General features: G+C 48.1%; 1 protein-coding gene across 4 annotated transcripts in view; it reads right to left on the minus strand.

The window, feature by feature from the left end:
• FLNC (filamin C) overlaps nucleotides 1–23,923 on the minus strand; it is a 122,687-nt gene extending 98,764 nt beyond the window's left edge. For all 4 annotated transcript variants that reach the window (XM_081022573.1, XM_081022572.1, XM_081022571.1 and 1 more), the window contains exon 1: nucleotides 23,004–23,923. In XM_081022573.1, the coding sequence (XP_080878699.1) occupies nucleotides 23,004–23,358 (355 nt within the window). In that variant the 5' untranslated portion in view covers nucleotides 23,359–23,923. The remainder of the gene's footprint in view (nucleotides 1–23,003) is intronic.
• Nucleotides 23,924–24,622: the final 699 nt, after the last annotated feature.

A 24,622-nucleotide genomic window follows, 5' to 3' on the forward strand; every position in this document is an offset into this window, starting at 1 on the left:
ATCCGAATGGTGGAAGGGCACCCCTGGGGGGAGACCTCATTAGGGAAAGCGCATCTCAGTTTAAGGACGGTTTTGGTTTAAGAACGGACTTCCGGAACAGATTAAGTTCATAAACCGAGGTACCACTGTATATCACGATGTTCAGCTGATGATATATCACAAAGTTGAAAGCTAGATTTAATTTAATGTGATTGGATTGGATTGTTAAAATGGAAAACTTAATAAAAAATGATATTTTTTTTTTTAAATGGAGAGAAACCAAATATGCTTGCTATGGGTTTGGTAACCTGAATCCTCAGCTGGAAGGGGTTTTTTTCCGGGGGGGGGGAATGGGAGTCAGAAGGGGACCTGTGAGCCGCCACCCTGAGTCCCCTGCCGCGTCTGCGACAGGACGTCTGCCAAGCTGGTGAGATACAAACAATGAAATAAGCTGTCAGAAATGCAGCAGAATGTCTCAGGGGGTGGGAATCTGAGGGAGGGGCCAGCCCAGCTGCAAGCAGATGTTTGGTGCACTCAGGGTCTTCCTTCCCCCCCCCAAAAAAATAAAAATAAAACCCAGGCATCAGCCAGGAGCTGCAACTTGCGTTCAGTCTTGGTGAGAGGGGGGCAGCATCTCTGCTAAAATCCTACAGGGCTCTCCAATTCCTGCCTCCCATCCTAGGCCAAGTCCAGAGCTCCTTCTGTTCTAAGCCTCCACCTTGATCTGTTTTCAGGGATGTTAGACAGCGCTGGCTATTTAATTGAGCATTTGTTAGCCTGCACTATATGGAAGTGAGAGCTGGACCATCAAGAAGGCTGATCGCCGAAGAATTGATGCTTTTGAATTCTGGTGCTGGAGGAGACTCTTGAGAGTCCCAGGGACTGCAAGAAGATCAAACCTATCCATTCTGAAGGAAATCAACCCTGAGTGCTCCCTGGAAGGACAGATCCTGAAGCTGAGGCTCCAAGACTTTGGCCACCTCAGGAGAAGAGAAGACTCCCTGGAAAAGACCCTGATGTTGGGAAAGATGGAGGGCGCAAGGAGAAGGGGAAATGGAGGACGAGATGGTGGGACAGTGTTCTCGAAGCGACCAGCATGAGTTTGACCAAATTGCGGGAGGCAGTGGAAGACAGGAGGGCCTGGTGTGCTCTGGTCCAGGGGGTCACGAAGAACAACAACTATATGGGATGTCTTCCCATCGCTTTCCTCATTCGAAAAAACACCACAGGTTACGACAATACGATACGATACGATACGATACGATACGATACGATAATCTTTATTGTCATTGTCCCATACAGAAGAACAAAATTGAAAAATCTACATAACACATTCAAAAACCAACAAGCCTGCTATCCCAGCTATCCCAGCCTGGTTAGCCCCCTAAAAACTCTGATACCCCATAATTAAATACAATATACTCCCATAGAGACTACCTTACACTGCATTTAAAACCAAAATCGCATTTGGATAGAAACTGTTTCTCAGGCGGCTAGTCCTAGTCTTTATAACCCTGGACCTTCTTCCAGAAGGCAAAAGCTGAAAGAGATCATTTCCGGGGTGCGCACTATCCTGCGCTATCTCTGCAGCTTTCTTATGGCACCTGGAAGCATAGATTTGATCCAAGGTGGGAAGAGGGCACCCAGTTATTCTCTCCGCAGTCTTTACAACTGTGGACAGCACTGTTTTTGTTTATTATCTATCTGTCTTTGTTATCTATCTGTCTTTTTTCTCCAAGGAGCTCAAGATGGAATAATAATAATAATAATAATACCACAGTCACACAGGGTTGCCCCAGCATACGTAGTTCTCCTCCCCGTTTAACCCCCACAATGACCCTGCGAGGTAGGATGGGCTGAGAGTGAGTTCCTGGCCCAAGGTCACTCAATCAGCTTCATGGCCGAGTGGGGGATTCGAACCCTGGTCTCTCCTAGGTCATGGTCCTCATTTAATCCCCAACGACAACCCTGTGAGGTAGGTTAAGCAGAGAGTGAGAGACTGGCCCAAGGTCGCCCAGTGAGCTTCCTGGCTGAGCGGGGGATTCGAACCTGCAGAACTCTAGGACCCTTGTACCTATGGGACCGCCTCTCCTGGTATGCCCCACCTTAAGGTCCATAAATAGCAACACCCTGGAGGTCCTGGGCCCTAAGGAAGTCAGATTAGCCTCAACCAGAGGCAGGGCCTTTTCAACTCTGGCTCCGGCCTGGAGGAACACTCTGTCTCATGAGACCAGGGCCCTGCAGGATCTGATTTCTTCCCGCAGGGCCTGTAAGACAGAGTTGTTCCGCCTGCCCTTTCGCTTGGGATCAGCTTGATCCCCTCCCCCTCTTCTTTTTTCCTTTCCCCTCCTGTGATGGAACTCCTATTTGGGGACTTCCCTGGCTTTTTTCTGGCCCACGTAGGACCAGTCTGGATAGTTAGCCTTGGTGAAGACTTGACGTTTTCATCCCCAAAAAAGTTTTTTGAGTTTCCATTGAAATGGGGCTGCATTTTAATGTTGTATTTTAATCTTGTTTTTTAAGTTGTATTTCAATCAATTTGGTTTTATATCAGGTGTTAGCCACCCTGAGCCCAGTCTTGGCTGGGGATGGCGGGGTATAAATAATAATAATAATAATAATAATAATTATTATTATTATTATTATTATTATTATTATTATTATTATTCCCAGGAAGGCCAAAGACTCAGAATGGCCATCAGCTGCTCCCGGCAGCTGCTCTGGGAGCAGAGACCACGCTCTCCCAGTTGGGCCCGATGTCAGTGGGATTAGTCCAGGAATGCCTGCCCTACCTCCGTCCGCCCCCCCTTCCCACAGCCCCCACTCCCTGGCCCAACAGCTGCCCAGCCCAGCCCAAAGGCAGGAGGGAGCCAAACCACCAGGCTCTGCCATTCTGGGGCTGAGCATAGCTCAGGGGCAGGAGGGCATTCGCATCAGGCCTTGCCAGGATTCAGCTGGCACAGGATGGGAAAGAAGCAATTTTTCTCCGTACCATCCTGTGCCCCAAACGCATCGTTGCGCCTACAGGCCAATCTTCCCTCTGCAGAATGACGGATCTGACGTAGGACACTTGACCATTGGCTTCGCCTAAACTGAAATCCACCTTCTGGTCTAATACCCCTAGTGCGGCAAGATTGTCACAAGAGCGCCTGGACTAAAATTGTCTATCAAAAACTCTTCACTCTTGCGGTTATCACCACAACAGCTACTTACTTTGGGTTTTAGTAAAGCAAACAGTCTAGTTTGCCAGCCTTTTAATGACGGCGAAAGAGGAGAGCGCAAAATATGGGCTGAAGCTCAACATCAAAAAAACGAAGATCATGGCCACTGGTCCCATCACCTCCTGGCAAATAGAAGGGGAAGAACTGGAGGCAGTGAGAGATTTTACTTTCTTGGGCTCCATGATCACTGCAGATGGTGACAGCAGTCACGAAATTAAAAGACGCCTGCTTCTTGGGAGAAAAGCAATGACAAACCTAGGCAGCATCTTAAAACGCAGAGACATCACCTTGCTGACAAAGGTCCATATAGTTCAAGCTATGGTTTTCCCAGTAGTGATGTATGGAAGTGAGAGCTGGACCATAAAGAAGACTGATCGCTGAAGAATGGATGCTTTTGAATTCTGGTGCTGGAGGAGACTCTTGAGAGTCCCATGGACTGCAAGAAGATCATTCTGAAGGAAATCAGCCCTGAGTGCTCCCTGGAAGGACAGATCCTGAAGCTGAGGCTCCAAGACTTTGGCCACCTCAGGAGAAGAGAAGACTCCCTGGAAAAGACCCTGATGTTGGGAAAGATGGAGGGCACAAGGAGAAGGGGACGATAGAGGACGAGATGGTTGGACAGTGTTCTCGAAGCTACCAGCATGAGTTTGACCAAACTGCAGGAGGCAGTGGAAGACAGGAGTGCCTGGCGTGCTCTGGTCCAGGGGGTCACGAAGAGTCGGACACGACTAAACAACTAAACAACAACAAAACGATATCGAGAGTCCAAACAACTTGGCCACAATAAGGAAATTTTGCCCATGGTATGACTATTTCCCATCTTCCCATTTCGATTCTCTGGCACCCTATCTGCATAACCTAGCAATTCTAAAACATAGATGTGCTTTTACTCTCGCAAGATTGAATGTATTGCCATCGGCTGGACTTAAGGGACGATTCCAACAGACTATACAAAAAATCCTTCTGTCCCTATGGAGATGGCAGTCCTGATTCGGCGGCGCATGCCCTTCTGGCTTGTGCTCTTTATAAAGACTTGAGGAATGAGGCTATCACCCCTGTTTTATTGTCCATTCTGGGTTGCCCAACCACTGCCCCAGTGTCCTTTCTCTTGGCAGATCAAGATGAGCAGGTGACAGCAAAGGCTGCAAGGTTTTTAGCTGGGACAATCAGAATAAGGTCCACTATTTGACTATTGACGCAAAACCCTAAAATGTATTTTATATAATTGACTTTTTATTTCTATTCTTTGTATATTGTATTGTTGTTTTATTGCCAAGGCCGATGGCTGACGCAAATAAGGATTCATTCATTCATTCAAGCAGAATTGCTGTCCTGGTTTGGGTTCCCCAAAGGTCCTGTAGTCTGCACTGCCCCTCTGACACACACACACCACATTATGCATCAACCCACAAAATAAGAACATCAGAGGTACCCGTTGGATCGGTTCAAAGGAGAGCCCATCTAGTCCAGCTTCTCACAGTGGGCAACCAGATGCCCGTTATGGGGAATCTGCAAGCAGGATTCGAACACATGACCCCTCTCTCCTCCTGCTGTTTCCAGAAACTGGGATTCAGAGGCATCGCCACACTTCGACTGTGGAGGCAGAGCGGAACCATCCTGCCGTTGTTTTATTGATTATAGTTTAGAAATTATTTCTTATAATTGTTAAGAGTGGATTTCTGTTTAATTTTTATATGCTGATATTGAATATTATTCCATGCTATTCCAATAGATTGTTGAATATTACTTCATTTGATATCAGTTGCTTATTTTAAAGTTATGTTTTATTATCACATTTTTGTATTGGATTAGATTGTTATGATGTGTACATTCTTTGTTTCTTCAGCTCGTAAACCGCCTTGGGTGTTGTGAAACAGAAAGACGGTATACAAATTAAAAGAGAAATGAAATGAAAATGGCTAGGAGCCATCAACAGCCCTCTCCTCCCTCGCTAGTCCCCTCTTAATGCCATCCAAATTGGCAGCCATCTCCTGAGGGAGTGAGTTCCACAGGTTAAATGTGTGAATAAGGACTTGCTTTTCTCCATCCTGAGTTGCAAGAGCTCAAAAATCTAATGGTTCGAGGGGTTCTGGCTCCTGATCTTTGCGGGATGTGAAACACAAGAGCAGTCAAGTACAATATTCCTAGAGTGAACATGTTTACACATGGGGAGGAATGTTTGTCCTGCCAGCAGGTCAACTTCCTGTTTCCTTCTGGGCTGGGACAGACTTCCTCTGCATGTGACTAGAGGTGGGCGTGGCCTCACCTGTGCAGGTAACGACAAAAGCACAGGGCAGGGCAGCCATCTCTCTCTTTTGACTACATGCATTGAAGAAGCAACATCTGCTTAGCCAAAGATGCTCTCTTGGCTTCTTTTTATACTTCTATAAAAGTATAAAAAGAGTTTACTCACTCACATTCTGTTCACAATTGGCTTCCAGCCAAGAGAGGACAAAGGGACTGTCCTTATGAGATAGTTTCCAGGTGTATGTTACTTTTCTAAGCTAAGTCTGCCTTCTGGGATCTGATTGTGAACAGAATGTGAGTGAGTAAACTCTTTTTATACTTTTATAGAGGACTGTGTCGTGTCTTATCTTTTATGCGGGAATAAGGGGAAAAAACCAGAACAGTTATTATAGAGGCTTTAGTGAGCCTGAGCAAACGCATCCGCTGTGAGTTTGAAAGGGGGAATGTTACTCTGCTAAGTTGTGAACTTGTTAACACAAGGTGGAAAGGCTATAACCAAACAATATATCCTCTCCTGTATCCCTGAACATTCCCACAATCTTAGGGACACACGACCAGGCAGTTTGAACCTTCTCCCCCAACTCTTTTGTGAAGATTATTTCTTCTCCCTTTCCCACGCTTTCTCCTGCCCCCAGCAGAACCCTGGTGTCCTGTCCCTTTCAACATCCGATACTCCTGGTCCCGGGTCCCAAAATAGCAGGTTCACCCTTCCTCCGGCCCTCTTTGCACGGGTGACAAGGGGCTGGTTCCTGTCCTGGTTGTGCGCCCAGAGTCTCCCCCAAATACAGATACCAACCAGCTGAACCCTCACCTCCCCCAGCTTCTGATTGGTTGCCAAAATTTATATTGGTAAACCCAGGGTCTTAAAGGAGCGAGCTTCCTCCCAATGTTTCTTTGCCCGCTGCCTTGCCTGTCTGAACGCCCGAACACATCATCCATGCGCATTCTGGTTGTGGAAGGGCTTCCGCTCAGGGTGGATAAAAATCAGTGGTATATATATATATATATATATATATATATATATATATATATATACACACACACACACATACACACAAACAGTGGTACCTCGGGTTACAGACGCTTCAGGTTACATACGCTTCAGGTTACAGACTCCGCTCACTCAGAAATAGTGCTTCAGGTTAAGAACTTTGCTTCAGGATGAGAACAGAAATCATGCTCTGGCGGCGCAGCAGCAGCAGGAGGCCCCATTAGCTAAAGTGGTGCTTCAGGTTAAGAACAGTTTCAGGTTAAGAACGGACCTCCGGAACGAATTAAGTACATAACCAGAGGTACCACTGTGTGTGTGTGTGTGTGTGTGTGTGTGTGTAAATGATTTTTTTTATTTAAATCAGATTTTTTAAAAATAAAATGCTTTTGGAGGAAAACTTTTACAGCAGAAAAGTTGTCCAAACATAAACAGTTAGCTTATTAAACCACACAATAATTTCATAATTATCTGTCTATGTATTTCTAACAGTATAACCAAAGCTCCTGCAGCCAATCAGAAGCCCCATTGGACGTTCAGCTTCCAAAGAACACTCACAAACCGGAACACTCACTTCTGGGTTTGCGGCGTTCAGAAGCCAAAACGTCCGAGTACCAAGGCGTTCGGGATCCAAGGTAGGACTGCCTTAGTATATAAAGCTCTCAACAACTTGGGACCAGTTAACCTACAAGGAACTGGCACTGCCACAAAATACCCGTTCCATACTTTGGAGCTCCCTGCCACTTGACCCCAGGCAGACACTTTCCCTAACTCATTTTGATGCCTGTAAAAAGCATTTTTGTTCAGACCAGCCTACCCAGATGTTTAGAAAGTCGGTGCGAGTTTTAATCTGATTTCGGTCTATGGTTATCTTAGCAAATTTTAAAGTGCTTAATTTTTAAAAGTCATTATTTTTTTATCGTTTCATCTTTTTCCTAAACCACTTTGAGAGTTTGTTTGTTTTTAAAACCACTCAAGCGGTGTATAAATTTTATGAAATAAAAAATAAATAAAATTAATATCACAGGGAGGGCGGATGTGTACAATGGTTTCAGGAGGTTGGATGGTGAATGTTCTCTGATTATGACTTTGCTAGCCTTTTCACCCTGGGAACATTTGCAGGTGAAATAAGTGCTTGTGCATCCATAAAAAGTAAAGGGACCCCTGACCACTAGGTCCAGTCCTGTCCGACTCTGGAGTTGCAGCGCTCATCTCGCTGTATTGGCCGAGGGAGCCGGCGTACAGCTTCCGGGTCATGTGGCCAGCATGACTAAGTGGTGAACCAGAGCAGCGCACGGAAACACCATTTACCCTCCCGCCAAAGTGGTACCTATTTATCTACTTGCACTTTGACGTGCTTTCGAACTGCTAGGTTGGCAGGAGCAGGGACCGAGCAACGGGAGCTCACACCGTCACGGGGATTCGAACCGCCGACGTTCTGATCGGCAAGTCCTAGGCTCTGTGGTTTAACCCACAGCGCCACCCGCATCCCTAGTGCATCAATACTTGCAATAAATAAATACCTAGAAGCGATTTCTGAGTGCTTCTGTTTTGCAAGTGGGATTTGGCTGCATAACAGCAAATTCGGGTTGCAAAACTGAAAGGTTTCTGGCGCTGTTGCACGAGAAGTCTGCTGCCCGCCCTCTCCCCCAAAGAACTGGACTAAGAATGTAAGAAGCGTCTGTTGAAGCAGTGGCTCATCTCACAGAAGCCGGACCATAAGGTTTCTGTCACTCTTATGGACCCCAAGTTAAAGGGGGGGGGTGTTTTGCCATAGGACTATCTCTGAGCCCCCTTGTAGTTATCTGTCGACACCTGTCCTCACCCGCATTCCACTAGGACAAAGATGGATCGGGCTTCCACCAACAGCTGAGGGCAAGAAGCGGCTGGTGGAAGATTCCTGGGATTCCAGGAACACCGACCCCCCCCCCCCACGGCAAAGGGGGCACCTCCTTCTCTTCCAGATCTGGGGTTCCTAGGAATGTGACCGCACCCCAAGGCCAGCTGCACGGTTAGAAAACTCCAGCACAATCCTAAAAGATGCCCAGACCCAAGGCAAGGGCAAGGCAAACTTTTGCCGCTGAGCAACCAGCATTCTGGGACGCGGGTGGAGCTGTGGGTTAAACCACAGAGCCTAGAACTTGCCGATCAGAAGGTCGGCGGTTCGAATCCCCGCAATGACGGGGTGAGCTCCCGTTGCTCGGTCCCTGCTCCTGCCAACCTAGCAGTTCAAAAGCATGTCAAAGTGCAAGTAGATAAATAGGTACCGCTCCTGTGGGAAGGTAAACGGCGTTTCCGTGCGCTGCTCTGGTTCGCCAGAAGTGGCTTAGTCATTCTGGCCACATGACCCGGAAGCTGTATGCCGGCTCCATCGGCCAGTAAAGCGAGATGAGCGTCGCAATGCCAGAGTCGGCCACGACTGGATCTTACAGCCAGGGGTCCCTTTACCTTTTAACCAGCTTTCTGGCCATTTATTTATTGCGTTTGTGCAAAGACTTTCTAGCACCTTATAAAAAAGGTAAAGGAACCCTAACCGTTAAGTCCAGTCGTGGCTGACTTTGGGGTTGCGGCGCTCATCTCGCTTTACTGGCCGAGGGAGCCAGCGTACAGCTTCCAGGTCATGTGGCCAGCATGACTAAGCCACTTCTGGCAAAACCAGAGCAGCGTACGGAAACGCCGTTTACCTTCCCGCCGGAGCGATACCTACTGTATTTTTCGCTCCATAAGATGCACCTTTTTCCTCCTAAAATGGCACAAAACGTGGTTACAAAGCACAGATCCACATGGATCCTCGGGATTTTTGCATTGGGCGACCCCAAACCCATCGTCAAATCACATGTCTGTGGCCACAGCATGAACCACAAAAATCATACATCCACTGGTTCGTTCAGAATATTTTTTCTTGTTTTCCTCCTCTAAAAACTAGGTGCGTCTTATGGTCAGGTGCCTCTTATGGAGCGAAAAATACGATGTTTATCTACTTGCACTTTGATGTGCTTTCGAACTGCTAGGTTGGCAGGACCTGGGGCCAAGCAACGGGAGCTCACCCCATCGCAGGGATTCGAACCGCCGACCTTCTGATCGGCAAGTCCTAGGCTCTGTGGTTTAGACCACAGCACCTTATAGGCTTATAGAATTTCTTTACCCTGCTGTCTGCCCTTTACCGATGAGAAGTCCTACCCCACTTGGCCGGAAGTGGCGCTACTGCAAGGAATACTTGTTTTGCATTGTTAAGAACTCAGTCACTTGGCGTAGAGGCACCTTGGAACTTTGGAACTGCCCGCCTAGTGATATCAGGCAGGCGCCTTTGCTATATTCCTTCCAGCGCCTTCAAGAAACATTCAAGAACTACACAACTTTTAGAAGACATCTGAAGGCAGCCCTGTTTCGGGAAGCTTTTAATGTTTGACGTTTTATTATGTTTTTATATTTTGCTGGAAACTGTTGCTGCTGTTATTTAGCCAGGCCTGCACAAAAGCTTAGAAAGTTGGTGAGGATTTTAATCTGTTGGATAGCGTTTTAACTTTTTGTATGCCTGACAGCATCGTTGGTGACTGTGCTGCCCTGCCTCCGCAATTGGAGGCAGCAGTGCATCTGAATACCAGTTGGGGGGAAACCACAGGAGTTGGGTTCGAATCCTGCTTTCCCAGAAGAGGCACTGCGCTGGCCACTGTGAGAACAGGACGCTGGACTAGACGGGCCATGGGCCTGATCCAGCACACTCCTCTTGACACAAGAAGCTGCCTTATACAGAGTCAGACCACCGGGTCCACCGAGCTAAGTATTGTCCATACTGACCAGGCTCTCAGAGATTTCAGCCGGCACACTCTCCCAGCCCTACCTGGAGGTGCTAGCAGGATTCGAATCTGGGATTCAACAATGTTGGGGTTGTCTAGAAAAAGCTCAGCAACTTTTGGGGTTCTCCTGGTTTTTTGAAATATGGCAACCCTAGCAGAGAAAGCAGAGACATCACCTTGCCAACAAAGGTCCGTATAGTAAAAGCTATGGTTTCCCCAGTAATGATGTATGGAAGTGAGAGCTGGACCATAAAGGAGGCTGATTGCCGAAGAATTGATGCTTTTGAATTCTGGTGCTGGAGGAGACTCCTGAGAGTCCCATGGACTGCAAGAAGATCAAACCGATCCATTCTGAAGGAAATCAGCCCTGAGTGCTCACTGGAAGGACAGATCCTGAAGCTGAGGCTCCAAGACTTTGGCCACCTCATGAGAAGAGAAGACTCCCTGGAAAAGACCCTGATGTTGGGAAAGATGGAGGGCACAAGGAGAAGGGGACGGCAGAGGACGAGATGGTGGGACAGTGTTGGCGAAGCTACCAGCATGAGTTTGACCAAACTGCGGGAGGCAGTGGAAGACAGGAGGGCCTGGCGTGCTCTGGTCCAGGGGGTCACAAAGAGTCGGACATGACTAAACGACTAAACAACAACAACCCTAGTTCATGTATGAGGCCAGGGAACGGGGAGGACAGGTTTTCCTAGAATGGGCACATCACAGCAGAGGCAAAATTTGAGGGGCTTCCTGGCGGGCAGGTGAGTCTCTTGGCCTCTGGGGTGCCAGCCAGGCAATGCCAAGGTTGCTGCCCTTCCCCCAAAGCCGGGAGGAGATTCTGTTACCAAAGATAGACAATGGAGCGCAAATGCCTTTGCCGTGGAGTTTCGGGAATGCCTGGCATCTCCCAGAGGGAGCCCAGCTCCTCTCCTTCTATATATAAATATATATACACACACACACACATACACCCTGAGCTGGTGCGGAACTGCCTGGTTCCTGGGGAAAGGGGCAGGGTTGTAGAATTCTTGAGGGGCACCCAGCGGTCATCTAGTCCAACCCCCGGTTATGCAGGAGGGGGGGTCATCTTCTTTGCACAGGCAGCTGGTGGGACAGGGATTCTCAAGAGCTGTGGGTGGGTGCTTCTCTTAAAGAGATGGGGGGAGAGATTCTCTTTGTATCCTTACTGCAGTGGACTACTACTACCTCTGGTTGCGAACAGGATCCGTTCCGGAGCCCTGTTTGCAACCTGAGAAGAACGCAACCCATGTCTGTGCGTGTCGCGATTCACCGCTTCTGCGCATGATGTCATTTTGAGCGTCTGTGCATGTGCGAGCAGCAAAACCCGGAAGTAACCCTTTCCGGTACTTCCGGGTCACCGCGGGACGCAACCTGAAAGCGCTCAACCCGAAGCAAACGCAACACGAGGTATGACTGTATTTGATTCTCTTTGCATCTGAACTACCCAATTTTCAAATTGGTGTCCAAGCCGAAATGTGACTACAGCGGCACCTTGGTTCTCAAACGCCTTGGAACCCAAACACTGCAAACCCGGAAGTAAGTGTTCCGGTTTGCTAACGTTTTTCAGGAGCCGAACATGCTGTGTTTTGAGTGCTACACTTCCGATTTGAGTGTTACGCTGAGGTCTGTCTGTTTTTGGTATTTATCTTGCCTTTTTGTCTTTGCAGTTCTTTTTTGTTTTTGTGACCGTGTGGACCCCAGCTCAGCTACTGATTGATTGACGGCAGTACATCGTTTATAGCTTTCATTTTATGGATCAATGGTCTCGTTAGATAGTAAAATTCATATTAAATGGTTGTTTTTAAAAGTCTGGAACGGATTAATCCGTTTTGCGTTGCTTTCTATGGGAAAGCACGCCTTGGTTTTGGAACGCTTTGGTTTTGGAACGGACTTCCGGAACGGATTAAGTTTGAGAACCAAGGTACCACTGTATTCCCGTGAAAGCCACACTTCCTTAAGTCTGTATAACCATAGAATTGTAGAATTGGAAGAGACCCCAAGGATTCTAGTCCAACCCCCTGCAATGCAGGAATAGGCAGGTGATCGAACCTGCAACCTTGGCGTTATCAGCACCACACTCTAACCAGCTGAGCCATCCATCCATTGCACCCCCATTTACTCACCTTTTGTCTAATCTAAAACGCTGATTGGGAGACGCTCCAACCCCTGAATCTTTTTCCAGTGGCCTCTTTCTGAAGCTTTTCCAACTCCACAATGCAGTGATACCTTGGTTCTCAAACTTAATCCATCCTGGAAGTCCATTCCAAAACCAGGCGTGTGCCTCCTGGCTGGGAAACCAAGGCTGAACTTGGCAGTCCCTGCGCAATGTTGCTTAAAAGCTGCCTGCACCTTTACCATTTACAGTGGTACCTTGGTTCTCAAACTTAATCTGTTCTGGAAGTCTGTTCCAAAACCAAAGCGTTCCAAAACCAAGGTGCGCTTTCCCATAGAAAGTAATGCAAAATGGATTAATCCATTCCAGGCTTTTGAAAACAACCTCTAAAACAGCAATTTAACATGATTTTTACTATCTAATGAGACCAATGATCCACAAAATGAAAGCAATAAACAATGTACTGCAGTCACACAGTCAATCAATCCATCAAGAGCTGAACTGGGTTGCACACAGTCGCAAAAACAAAACAAAACAAAGAGCCACAAAAACGCAAAATAAATAGCAAAAACAGACAGATCTCAGCGTAACACTCAAAACAGAAGTGTGCCACTCAAAACGGAAGTGTGGCACTTAAAATGGTGCATGTTCAGCTTCCAAAAAACGTTCGCAAACCGGAACACTTACTTCCGGGTTTGCAGTGTTTGAGTTCCAAGTTGTCTGCGTACCAAGGCGTTTGAGAACCAAGGTACCACTGTCAGAGGCGAGGCAGCAGGAACCGTACGCATGGCTCTCAATCATAGCCGTCAACTTTTCCCTTTTCTTGTGAGGAATCCTATCGGAATAAGGGAATTTCCCTTTAAAAAAGGAAAACGTTGACAGCTATGCTCTGAACGCAGATTTGCCTAACTGCGATTATGACTGCCGCTGTTTTGTTTCCAGTTCCTTTCCCAAGGATCACATGGAATCCGCCTTTTTCACAGCCGCAGAGGGACACTGGAACGCTGTCTTTGTCCAGCTCTCTACTCTGTATCTGCTATATATATCTCGAGGCCAAAAAATCCGGGCTTCCAAAATGGCCTGGCCTCCCTCCTTCGCCTCCCCCTAACCCTGGCACTGGCTGAGATGGGAACAGCTGTTTGGAATGGGCTACCGATGCGGTCATTGCTTCCTAGAATGTGATCTTATCAGAGGCCTGGGCAGGCGGTGGTAGGGGGAGAAAGAGAGAGAGAAAGGATGAGAGGAGGGTGGCGAAGGGCCGGGAGGAGAGACCCACACAGAAGTACTTTTGCAGACCCAGCAGCCGTTCCCCCCAAGCGAAGCCAGGAATGACTGAGCTGGTCAGGAGCCGCCTGGCAAAGGGTCAGAGCCCTGGCTTGGCTTGAAAGAGCAACTGATTCCCCCCAGCTGACGCTTTGCTCCAAAGACAGGACTGGGCGCCAAGCCCAAATGCCACCGCTGTGGGCACCGCAGAGGTCATGCAGACCAACCCCCTCGTCGGCCCCGGGTCACTGGGGCAGGATTTAACTGCAGCACTCTGGGAAATGGCTGCAGAGGGAAGGAGACCCCAACTTCCTGCCTGGCAAGGGGTTAGACTAGATGAGACTCAAGGGTCCCTTCCTTTTTTTAATAATAATTTTTATTAATTTTAACATATGAATTATATACATACAGTGGTGCCTCGCAAGACGAAATTAATTCGTTCTGCGAGTTTTTTCATCTTGCGAATTTTTCGTCTTGCGAAGCACGGTTTCCCAAAGTCTTCAAAATCACCAAAGTCTTCAAAAACCTCAAAAAAGGCTACCACACCGCGTGCTATGAGTTGCTCCTCGAAATCACCCTGGGTATTAACGGTTTTAAGAAAAAGGAAACAAACTTGCAAGATGTTTTCGTTTTTCGTCTTGCGAAGCAAGCCCATAGGGAAATTCGTCTTGCGAAGCAACTCAAAAAACGAAAAACTCTTTCGTCTTGCGAGTTTTTCGTCTTGCGAGTTTTTCGTCTTGCGAGGTACCACTGTACCACAAAACTTCACCAGTTACACAATCTTTTTATGGACTCCCATCAGCACCTCTGATGATCCCCCGTTTTAACCACTTCTTATGCATTTCTTCAATTCATATTGCCTTTAATTATCATAACTAATCATCCTCCCCTTTATCCATTTTTGCAATAGTTCCAATAATTCACCTCACAAAACTTCTCGCAAACCTACAAACGTACTTTGATCATCACTATTACTTTTCAAATCGTCTGTAAATTTACACCAGTCTTCTGTGAATTTCTGGTCCCGCAGATTTCGAATCCTTCCTGTTAGTTTGTCTAATTCTGCATAGTCCATTAATTTCATCCTCCATTCTTCTTTCGTCGGTAATTCTTCTTGCTTCCATTTTTGTGCTAATAATATTCTTGCTGCCATCGTTGCATATAAAAACAGCTTACATTCTTTTCTGTTTATATCACTTCCTACCATGCCCAGTAAAAATTCTTCTGGTTTCTTGATTAATGTATATTTCAACATTTTTTTCATCTCATTATATATCATTTCCCAGAAGCTTTTCACTTGAGACTCAGGGCTCCCTTCCAGCTCAAAATTCTGTGGCTTTAGTTTCTCTCCCTCTCTCGTGGGCACCCGGCGAAGCTGAATGTTGGAAGATTCGGGACAGATGGAAGAAAGGACACAGCTATAACTGTGGAACTCCCTGCTACAAGAGGTGATGGCCACCAACTTGGATGGCTTTAAAAGAGGATGAGACAAATTTGTGGCTCAGGAAGGGCTATCGACGGCTACTGGGCCTGATGGCTCTGCTCCAACACTTCCTGGAAACCACAGGAGGAGCGAGAGATCTTGTGTTCAAATCCTGCTCCCGGCCTAGGTCCCACGTACCTACGGGACCGCCTCTCCTGATATGCCCTGCGGAGGACCTTAAGGTCCACAAATGACAACATTTTGGAGGTCCCAGGCCGCAAGGTGGTTTGATTGGTCTCAACTAGGGCCAGGGCCTTTTCAGTACTGGCCCCGACTTGGGGGAATGCTCTGCCACAAGAGACCAGGGCCCTGCGGGACTTGACATCTTTCCGCAGGGCCTGCAAGACGGAGCTGTTCCGCCTGGTCTTTAGTTTGGACTCAATCTGACCCTTATGTTGCCCTCCTCTTATGGTTTTGATCTATCGGCTACTACTAAAATGAGGCTGCATTTTAAATTGCATTTTAACCTGTATTTTAAATTGGGGTATTCCCCCCTTATGTTTTATTGTAATTTTACTGGTGTTAGCCGCCTTTAGCCAGGCTCTGGCCAGGGCAGTGGGGTATAAATAAATTATTATTATTATTATTATTATTATTATTATTATTAAACAATAAAATAGCAAACAGCAGGACCAATTGTGCCCAGCTTGCACCATCGCCCTCTGCTCAGTAGCCGTCCCAAGGGGAGGAAGGGTTATAAATAAAATTTATTATTATATTATTATTACAGTGGTACCTCGGGTTAAGTACTTAATTCGTTCTGGAGGTCCGTTCTTAAACTGAAATTGTTCTTAACCTGAAGCACCGCTTTAGCTAATGGGGCCTCCTGCTGCTGACGCGCTGCCGGAGCACGATTTCTGTTCTCATTTGGAAGCAAAGTTCTTAACCCGAGGTACTATTTCTGGGTTAGAGGAGTCTGTAACCTGAAGTGTCTGTAACCCGAGGTACCGCTGTAAAGGAGTCTGTGACTTGTCGGCCGTTCTTTCTGGTCCCTTACGCACCTTATGCATTCTGAAGGAAATCAGCCCTGAGTGCTCACTGGAAGGACAGGTCGTGAAGCTGAGGCTCCAATACTCTGGCCACCCCATGAGAAAAGAAGACTCCCTGGAAAAGACCCTGATGTTGGGAAAGATGGAGGGCGCAAGGAGAAGGGGACGACAGAGGACGAGATGGTGGGACAGTGTTCTCCAAGCTACGAACATGAGTTGGAAAAAACTGCGGGAGGCAGTGGAAGACAGGGGTGCCTGGCGTGCTCTGGTCCAGGGGGTCACGAAGAGTTGGACACGACTAAACGACTAAACAACAACATGCACCTGACTGGCATCCCTCAGAACCCAGCGCTGCTGTGCTCCAAACGGGCCGCCTCCAGCCGGATCCAGGCTGCTGGCTCAGCTTGTTGTTGACGGTTGCGCCAGCTGTGTGCAGGGGCCCTAATATGCTTAAAGAGAGAAATTCCCACACTTGGCTGGCGCGGAGGCACCGGACCAAGGCTGGCACCGCACAGCTGCCTCCCCGTGAACTTGAGCAGAAACCTTATTATTGTTATTAAGGTTTTTGAAAAATAAAAAAAGAACTTGAGCAGAAACCAAGCCGCGGTGGGACTGCAGAGGGGCACTCGAGACCCCCAAGCCCCTCCCTCCGCTTGCCCCCCACCGCCAGCCAAGGAAAACATAGGGGAACAATTCTTGTTGACAGGAGTCCAGCCTTCTGAGGTCTCCCTGCCCACCAAGCCGCTTGGCTTCTCTCCATCCTGTTCTGCACAGTCCAGCACATTTCCTTTCAAAGGGAGAGAGGGATGTTTGGCAGAGCTCCTCTCCTTCCCTCCCTCTCTCCCCCCCGCCACCCCCCCCCCCCGCAAAAAATGCCAATACAGGCAAAGCAGACTGAGCAGAGCAAAGTGATGAAGAGGCGAAGAGTGTCTGGAGGCGGTTGGAGGATGGAGGGCGGCTAACAGATTGTGGTTGAATCCTGACAAGACAGAAGTACTGTTTTGGGGGGACAGGGGGCAGGCGGGTGTCGGGGACTCCCTGGTCCTGAATGGGGCAACTGTGCCCCTGAAGGACCAGGTGCACAGCCTGGGAGTCATTTTGGATTCACAGCTGTCCATGGAGGTGCAGGTCAATTCTGTGTCCAGGGCAGCTGTCTGCCAGCGCCATCTGGTACGCAGGATGAGACCCTTCCTGCCCACAGACTGTCTCTTCCATTAGCACCTTAGAGACCAACTAAGTTTGTTATTGGTATGAGCTTTTGTGTGCATGCAAAAAACAACAACAACAATAACAATATACCAATAACAATAACAAATACCAGTAACAAACTTAGTTGGCCTCTAAGGTGCTACTGGAATATACCATATTCAACATATATAAATATATATATACCATATATAACAATATACCAATAACAAATACCAATAACACTTCGTTGGTCTCTAAGGTGCTACTGGAAGGAATCTTTTTTCTTGTAAGGTTGTACACTCTTGTAAAATCAGGAAACCACATCCTTGACAAACATCCCACCTAGTAGACACTGAAATCTTGTCCCCTGTGGGCCAAGGGAAATTTGGCAGCCAAAACTGCCACCCTGGAAATATCAGCTTTCTACGAGTCGTCTGCGTGTGGGTTTGCTTGTTTTAAGTTACTAGCCCTCAGGGTTGCAGGAGAGTGGCATTCAAACCTGGGAAGGGTGCCTTGCAAAAGTCGGAAGCCAGGAAGAAAGTAGGGTAGTTAATTTTTTTGCAGGGGACCAATAGTCTGCAGAGACGCTTATACACAGACCCCCAACCCCGTGACCGACTGAAGCCAAGCCAAATAAATTGTTGACGGAGTCCAAATATGCGCAGAAACATCATTATTCCTTGTGTTATTTATTCAGGCTGCTGGATTTGGCTGATCTTGGCACAGAGTCGTGTAAATAGCCTATTCATCTCTCGCCTCTCCCGTTCCTTCCTTCTAGCCTGACCCCAGTCTCCCCCTCCGCTTATCACAAGGTGGGAGCGAAGGCCGCTGACAAGGATGGCTTGAAAAGAGGGAATAGACGAATTCTGGACGATATGCCGGTCAGTGGCTACAAGGCACTAAGGCTATGCCCTCCCCTCCACTTTTGGAAGTGGCAGCGTCTCTCAACAAGCAGTCTTAGAAACTCAGATATATAAGTTGGAGCCAAACGGTTCCATAAGCCAAAGTTGCAGTTGCCAAAACAGAATGTCTAGTTGCCATTTGGGGGCAAGGCTCTTATTTTTCAAATGATGGACTGACTGCGATTAATTGTCACTTAAACATCTGGCAAGATCAGATGACAACCTTGAGCTCCGTTAAAAGCTTTGAGAGCCCAGAGAAGAAAAGTCGCTTGATCCAGGGACAATCCACATATATATTGGCCAATAATAATAATAATAATAATAATAATAATAATAATTTATTATTTATTTATTATTATCTAGCTGAGTTTCCCCAGCCACTCTGGGCAGCTCCCAATCGAGTGTTAAAAACAATACAGCATTAAGTGTTAAAAATTTCCATAAGCAGGGCTGCCTTCAGATGTCTTTTGAAGATAGGATAGCTGCTTATTTCCTTCACATCTGAAGGGAGGGCGTTCCACAGGGCAGGTGCCACCACCGAGAAGGCCCTCTGTCTGGTTCCCTGTAACCCCACTTCTCGCAATGAGGGAACGGCCAGAAGGCCCTCGGCACTGGACCTCAGTGTCCGGGCAGAATGATGGGGGTGGAGACATCTGACATCTTTTTTTTAATGGGGACACGGACCATTCATAACATGGGAATATTCTTCCCAACCGTGAGCAGGGCAGTGGGGTGGGGTCAGCGAAGACTAGAGGCAACCATTCTTACAGGGAACCAGGCAGAGGGCCTTCTTGGTGGTGGCGCCCGCCCTGTGGAACGCCCTCCCACCAGATGTCAAAGAGAACAACAACTACAAGACTTTTAGAAGACATCTGAAGGCAGCCCTGTTTAGGGAAGCTTTTAATGTCTGATGCATTACCGTATTTTAATATTGTGTTGGAAGCCGCCCAGAGTGGCTGGAGAAGCCCAGCCAGATGGGCGGGGTATAAATAATAAATTATTATTATTATTACTCTAAGGTGGTTCACTGCTCCTGCACAGACTGCGCAGAGAGTGAGTTTTTGTTTCCTGAAATTCATTCCGATTGTGCAGGTAAAATAGAACGGATAGAATTATGCAGGGTGTGGGATGAGGGTGTGAAAACAGTCCCGGTCCAAGGACCCCCCAGGCATGCACCTCCAGGGGGTGGAGAATTCAGGCACCATCCTGGCCCCCAGGCATCTTCACTCAGCCGAAAGCGACCGAAAGCCAGGTGCAAAATGCGCCTGGAGAATTTCAAACGCTGGGAGCAAAAGTGGGAGAAGGCTGTTGTTCTCACTTCCTACTTGCAAGGCTTCCCACTGGGGCATCCGATTGGCTGCTGTAAGAACAGGAGGCAGGATCCGATGAGCTTCTGGCCTGATCCAGAACAGGGCCAGACTTTGGTAATATGGCTCCCTGAGCGAGGACAAAATTTGGCACCCCCACCTTAAATATTTATTATTTTCACACTAATTCCTTTGGCTACAGTTGGTTTTCTATTGAACTTCTCAGGAAGTGCCCATATAAATATAGCTGCTATTATTATTATTATTATTATTATTATTATTATTGGGACGTGGGTGGTGCTGTGGGTTAAACCACAGAGCCTAGGACTTGCCGATCAGAAGGTCAGCGGTTCGAATCCCCGCGACGGGGTGAGCTCCCGTTGCTCGGTCCCTGCTCCTGCCAACCTAGCAGTTCGAAAGCACGTCAAAGTGCAAGTAGATAAATAGGTACCACTCCGGCAGGAAGGTAAACGGCGTTTCCGTGCGCTGCTCTGGTTCGCCAGAAGCGGCTTAGTCCTGCTGGCCACATGACCCGGAAGCTGTACGCCGGCTCCCTCGGCCAATAAAGCGAGATGAGCGCCACAACCCCGGAGTCGGTCATGACTGGACCTAATGGTCAGGGGTCCCTTTACCTTTATTATTATTATCATTATCATCATCATCATTTTGTGCACCCCTCGGCTCAGCACCTTGTGTGGGGGAACTTCCCGCAACCTCCTAAATCCAGTGCTATCTGGTAGCAAATTTAGACTGCAAGCTGCTTGCGTCAGAGGAAAGCCTTCGGTTTATTCAACTCTAATAAGCACAGCAGTGGCAATAATAATCATAATTACAGGGGGTGGGGGCGACTTAGCTCGGTCTCTAAGCCCAAGTTCGGCTGGGCAAACGATTCATTGCATTTACCTTATATCCCACTTTATTCTCCCAGGAGCTCAAAGTGGCTTACATGGTTCTGCCTTTCCCCTCGTTTCTAATCCCAAAAACAGCCCTGCGAGGTAGGCCAAGCTGAGAGGCAGTGACCGCACCCAGAGGACACCCCAGGGGGCTTCATGAAGCCAAGTGGAGATCTGAACCCTGGTCTCACCCGGGTTTTAGTCTGACACTCTAAGCTAGACTGGGGACTGGGAGCGGCCGCCGAGACCTTATAACACCGGTCTTGTAAGACCTATACTGGCTCCTAGTACGTTTCCGAACACAATTCAAAGTGTTGGTGCTGACCTTGAAAGCCCTAAACGGCCTCGGTCCAGTATATCTGAAGGAGCTTCTCCACCCCCATCGTTCTGCCCGGACACTGAGGTCCAGTGCTGAGGGCATTCTGGCGGTTCCCTCCCTGGGAGAAGCCAAGTTACAGGGAACCAGGCAGAGGGCCTTCTCGGTGGTGGCGCCCGCCCTGTGGAACGCCCTCCCACCAGATGTCAAAGAGAACAACAACTACTAGATTTTTAGAAGACATCTGAAGGCAGCCCTCTTTAGGGAAGCTTTTAATGTTTAATAGGTTATTGTATTTTAGTGTTCTGTTGGAAGCCACCCAGAGTGGCTGTTGAATCCCAGCCAGATGGGTGGGATATAAATAATAATTTATTATTATTATTATTATTATTATTATTATTATTATTACTATTATGAACCACTACACTTTACAGCTGCCAGGGAAAAAAGCTTAAGGCTTAAGCCTTGGGAAGTTCAGAATCAGCAAGGGGAAGTATGTAAAACCTTCCTGCCTCTGCAATAAGAGAGAGCAGGGAATCATCATCCGCATAGGCCCAGGATTCAGAAGCCCCTCATATTCTGAATTCTTCTGCCCCACACTGCAATAGCCAAGGAACTTGTATCTCCCCATTCTGGGAGACCAGGTACCTCTTGCTGTTAGACAACTGCAGCTCTATAGTATTTTGTGCAATATATAATCATAGAACCACGAGCGTCACCCTGTCCAGCTCCCTGCAGCCCAGGAATCTTCTGTTATTTTTAATTAGATTTGCATACCACCCTTCATCCGAAGATCTCAGGGCAGTTTCGCAGCATAAAAACACAAGACAGAAACACAAAACCCCTCATCAAAAGCAAGAATGAGAACTACAAACCAATAACCCTGTTTCCCACAAGCACGTTTAAGAGGATACAGGATGTGTGCGTACAATAACCCTGAAAGGTAGGCAGCTCTTATCACCACACTTAACTGATGCAACAAAAAACAGCATAAAATACAGTATAAAATGTGAATAACAATAAAATCAGAATTAAAACATCAATTTAGGGGGGAAATCCATCCAATAAACATTAGATGATCACCAGGGCTAGCTGGCTAAATTAGTCCTATTTGGGCCTGCGAGGAGACCAGGGGAGAATTAGATGTGGGATCCCAGAGCCGGTAATCTTCATAAAAAGGGGAATTTCTTTCCACTGTGGTCTGAATATTATGTGGCACCCTTGATGGTGCTAGTTTCCACAGATCAAACTGGTCTAGTGAGAGTCAACTGGTCCCAAGCTGTGAAGGGCTTTATGTACTAATAGTAACATCTTGATCCTGGCCTTGCGAATGGGCAAGCAGTGTTTATTATCTGCAGACCCCTGTCAGCAACTGTGCTATTGCGTTCTCTAGAGCAAACAACCACAAAATCTCTCAACGCAGCAGTGTATTTTCAATAGATTCATATTGACATCAGAAGACCCACAAGCAGGAAAGACCAACTTTCCCGCAGAATCCAGAATCCATTGCTGCCCCTGACCACGGCCAAGAGGAACTCTGTCTAACCCAGAGAACTTCCATCCCATCTGAAGCTGCTCCGATAAAGTGTATTTTGAAGCGCCGCCTCTCTGGGACCGACTAAGCAGCAGCAGCAGCTGCGTATGCAACCGTGTAATCCCTCTCTCGGCCGGGACTAAGTAGTGCTCTGTGTAACCTGGGAAGCTGGCGGCCCATCAGAGGATAGTCTTCCCCCAAAAGCTGCCAGCTGTCCTTTTCTGCAAGAAACCTAACATGCAAACTGGGCAGTGAGAAGCCAGCGCTAATACCTGTCTGTTTATAAATAAAATATTTGTGCCGTAAAAATATATATCAAAGGGGTTCGCAGCAATAACCACAGAAAACCACACCATAAATACCATTAAGATTTTTTTAAACAACAACAGCAACAACCAGATGTCCATTCTGAATTCCCTGCACAGGCCTGGAGGCGGAGAAAAGTTTCCAGCAGGCGTGTGAAAGTTGGCACAGAGGGCGCCTGCTGCCCTTGCCCTTAGCTCTCGCAGACCAAGAGACCTGTGTAACGCCGGAAGACGCAGCCACAAACCCCCTTCCTCTGCCAAACCGTTTTCCACGCACCCCTCTCCAAGACAGACACACACACACAGACCCTGCGCGCGCGCGCCTCCTCCCGGGTCTACACCCCCTTGATCGCTAGTGAGGAGTGGGGCGCGTAGAAATGTGGGGCTGGAAAACTACCCCCCCGGGGGGGATCCCCCACCCTCGCCCCCTCCTCCTGCCAGGGCGCGTCCCCCTCCTCCAGCAACTCACCGATGGAGACCAGCTTGATGTGTTCCCGGTCGAGGAACTCCAGCGCCACCGAGACGTTCTCCAGTTTCATCTGCCTGAAGTTGGGGCGCGCGTGGTACTTTCGGTACATCTTCTTCTGGCTCAGGACCTCGAGGAGACCGATGAGCTTCAAGCCGTCGCTCAGGTCCTTCTGCAAGTCGCCGATGCGCTTGTTCATGCATTTGAGGTGCTCGTTGCACCAGCGCGTAAAAGTGTTCTGCTGAATCTTCTTCCAGGGCGCGTCCTCGGCCAGGTCTTTCTCGGTGGCCGGCATCTCCTCCTGCTCCTCTTGATAATAAGTTTGGGGGGCCTGGTCGTAGTAACTGTTGCTATTCATCCTGAATGATTGTTATTTTGTTTCGGGAAGGAAGGAAGCGGGTCTGTCCGTTCAGAGAGAGCAGCTCCGAAAAAGGAGAGCGAAGGAGCGCGAGCGAAAGGGACGAGGAGAGACCAAAATCCAAGCGGCGCAAGAAGTTGCTCGCGGCGAGTTGGGATCGACTAGCGGGGGGGGGGGTGAAATTGAGCAGACCGAAGAGGAGGAAGAAAGGGCTCGAAACCCACCTTGTTTGTTTTAAATTGGGGGGCGGGGGGGTTTCTTCCTAGGGTCTCCAACTTTCCTTCCCAAAATCCAGAGGCGCGGCGCTTCGCCCCGAAGAGGGTGAAAACAGTATCCAGAAAACGGATCAGCGAGGGTGGAGAAAATTAATCCACAAAAGCGGGCTGGGCTGCTGCTATTTTCTTTTGTTTCCCTTTTCTGATTCCTTCTTCCTTTCAGCTGGGATTTCGGAGGCAAGCGAAGAGAAGAGAGGAAAGACAGGCAGGGAGGACAGCGGAGAGAGAGATTGAGAGAAAAGAGGGCGTGTGTTGCAAGTTTTCCTGGCTCATTCAAAAGTGGAAGGTCCGGCGCAAAGGAGGGGTTTTTAAAAAGCTTTCCCCCACCCCACCCCTCGCCCCCCAACCAACCAACCAGCCACCCCCTTGTTCCACGTCAGGAGGAAGGACTCCCAGGAATGCCTGCGCTGTGACCATATACAACGATGAGATGAGTAACTGGCTCCCAATCGCCCCCTGAGATAATTCAGGAGCTGTGGATTGGGCGCTATGGATAGCAAAGGGGCAGGGATTGGCTCTGCCAGGAGCAGATCTCCCCCCCCCCCCGTTACAAACTCCACACTGCTCTACACCCCCCTCCAACCCAACCCACTTCTCCGGGCTGGAAAGTTAGGGATGTATCAGTTGCTATTTTTAAGATCCTCCCCCTCCACAAAAAGGGGGGTTTGGATATTGTTAGGATTTGTCTTCTCTTGAATATGGGGAGGGGAGGGGGGCAGGAGCCGGCCTCTGGCCTCAGTTCTTTGGATCCAATGGCTGCTAGAAGGGGGGGGGAGTTTAAATGGGGGAGTTGTGGGGGGGAGGCAAAAGGTTTGTTGGGGGCGGGCGCAGAACTGTAAGATGGGGAATCGGATGTGCCTTTGAAAGCCCACCTGATTAAATTCAGGGGAACCAATAATAATAATAATAATAATAAATTTTATTTATACCCCGCCCTCCCCAGCCAAAACCCAGCTCAGGGCAGCTAACACCAGGTATAAAAACGATTG

This window comes from Podarcis pityusensis (genome assembly GCF_964106645.2).
Source record: "Podarcis pityusensis genome assembly, chromosome: 10".
Lineage (NCBI taxonomy): Eukaryota > Metazoa > Chordata > Lepidosauria > Squamata > Lacertidae > Podarcis > Podarcis pityusensis.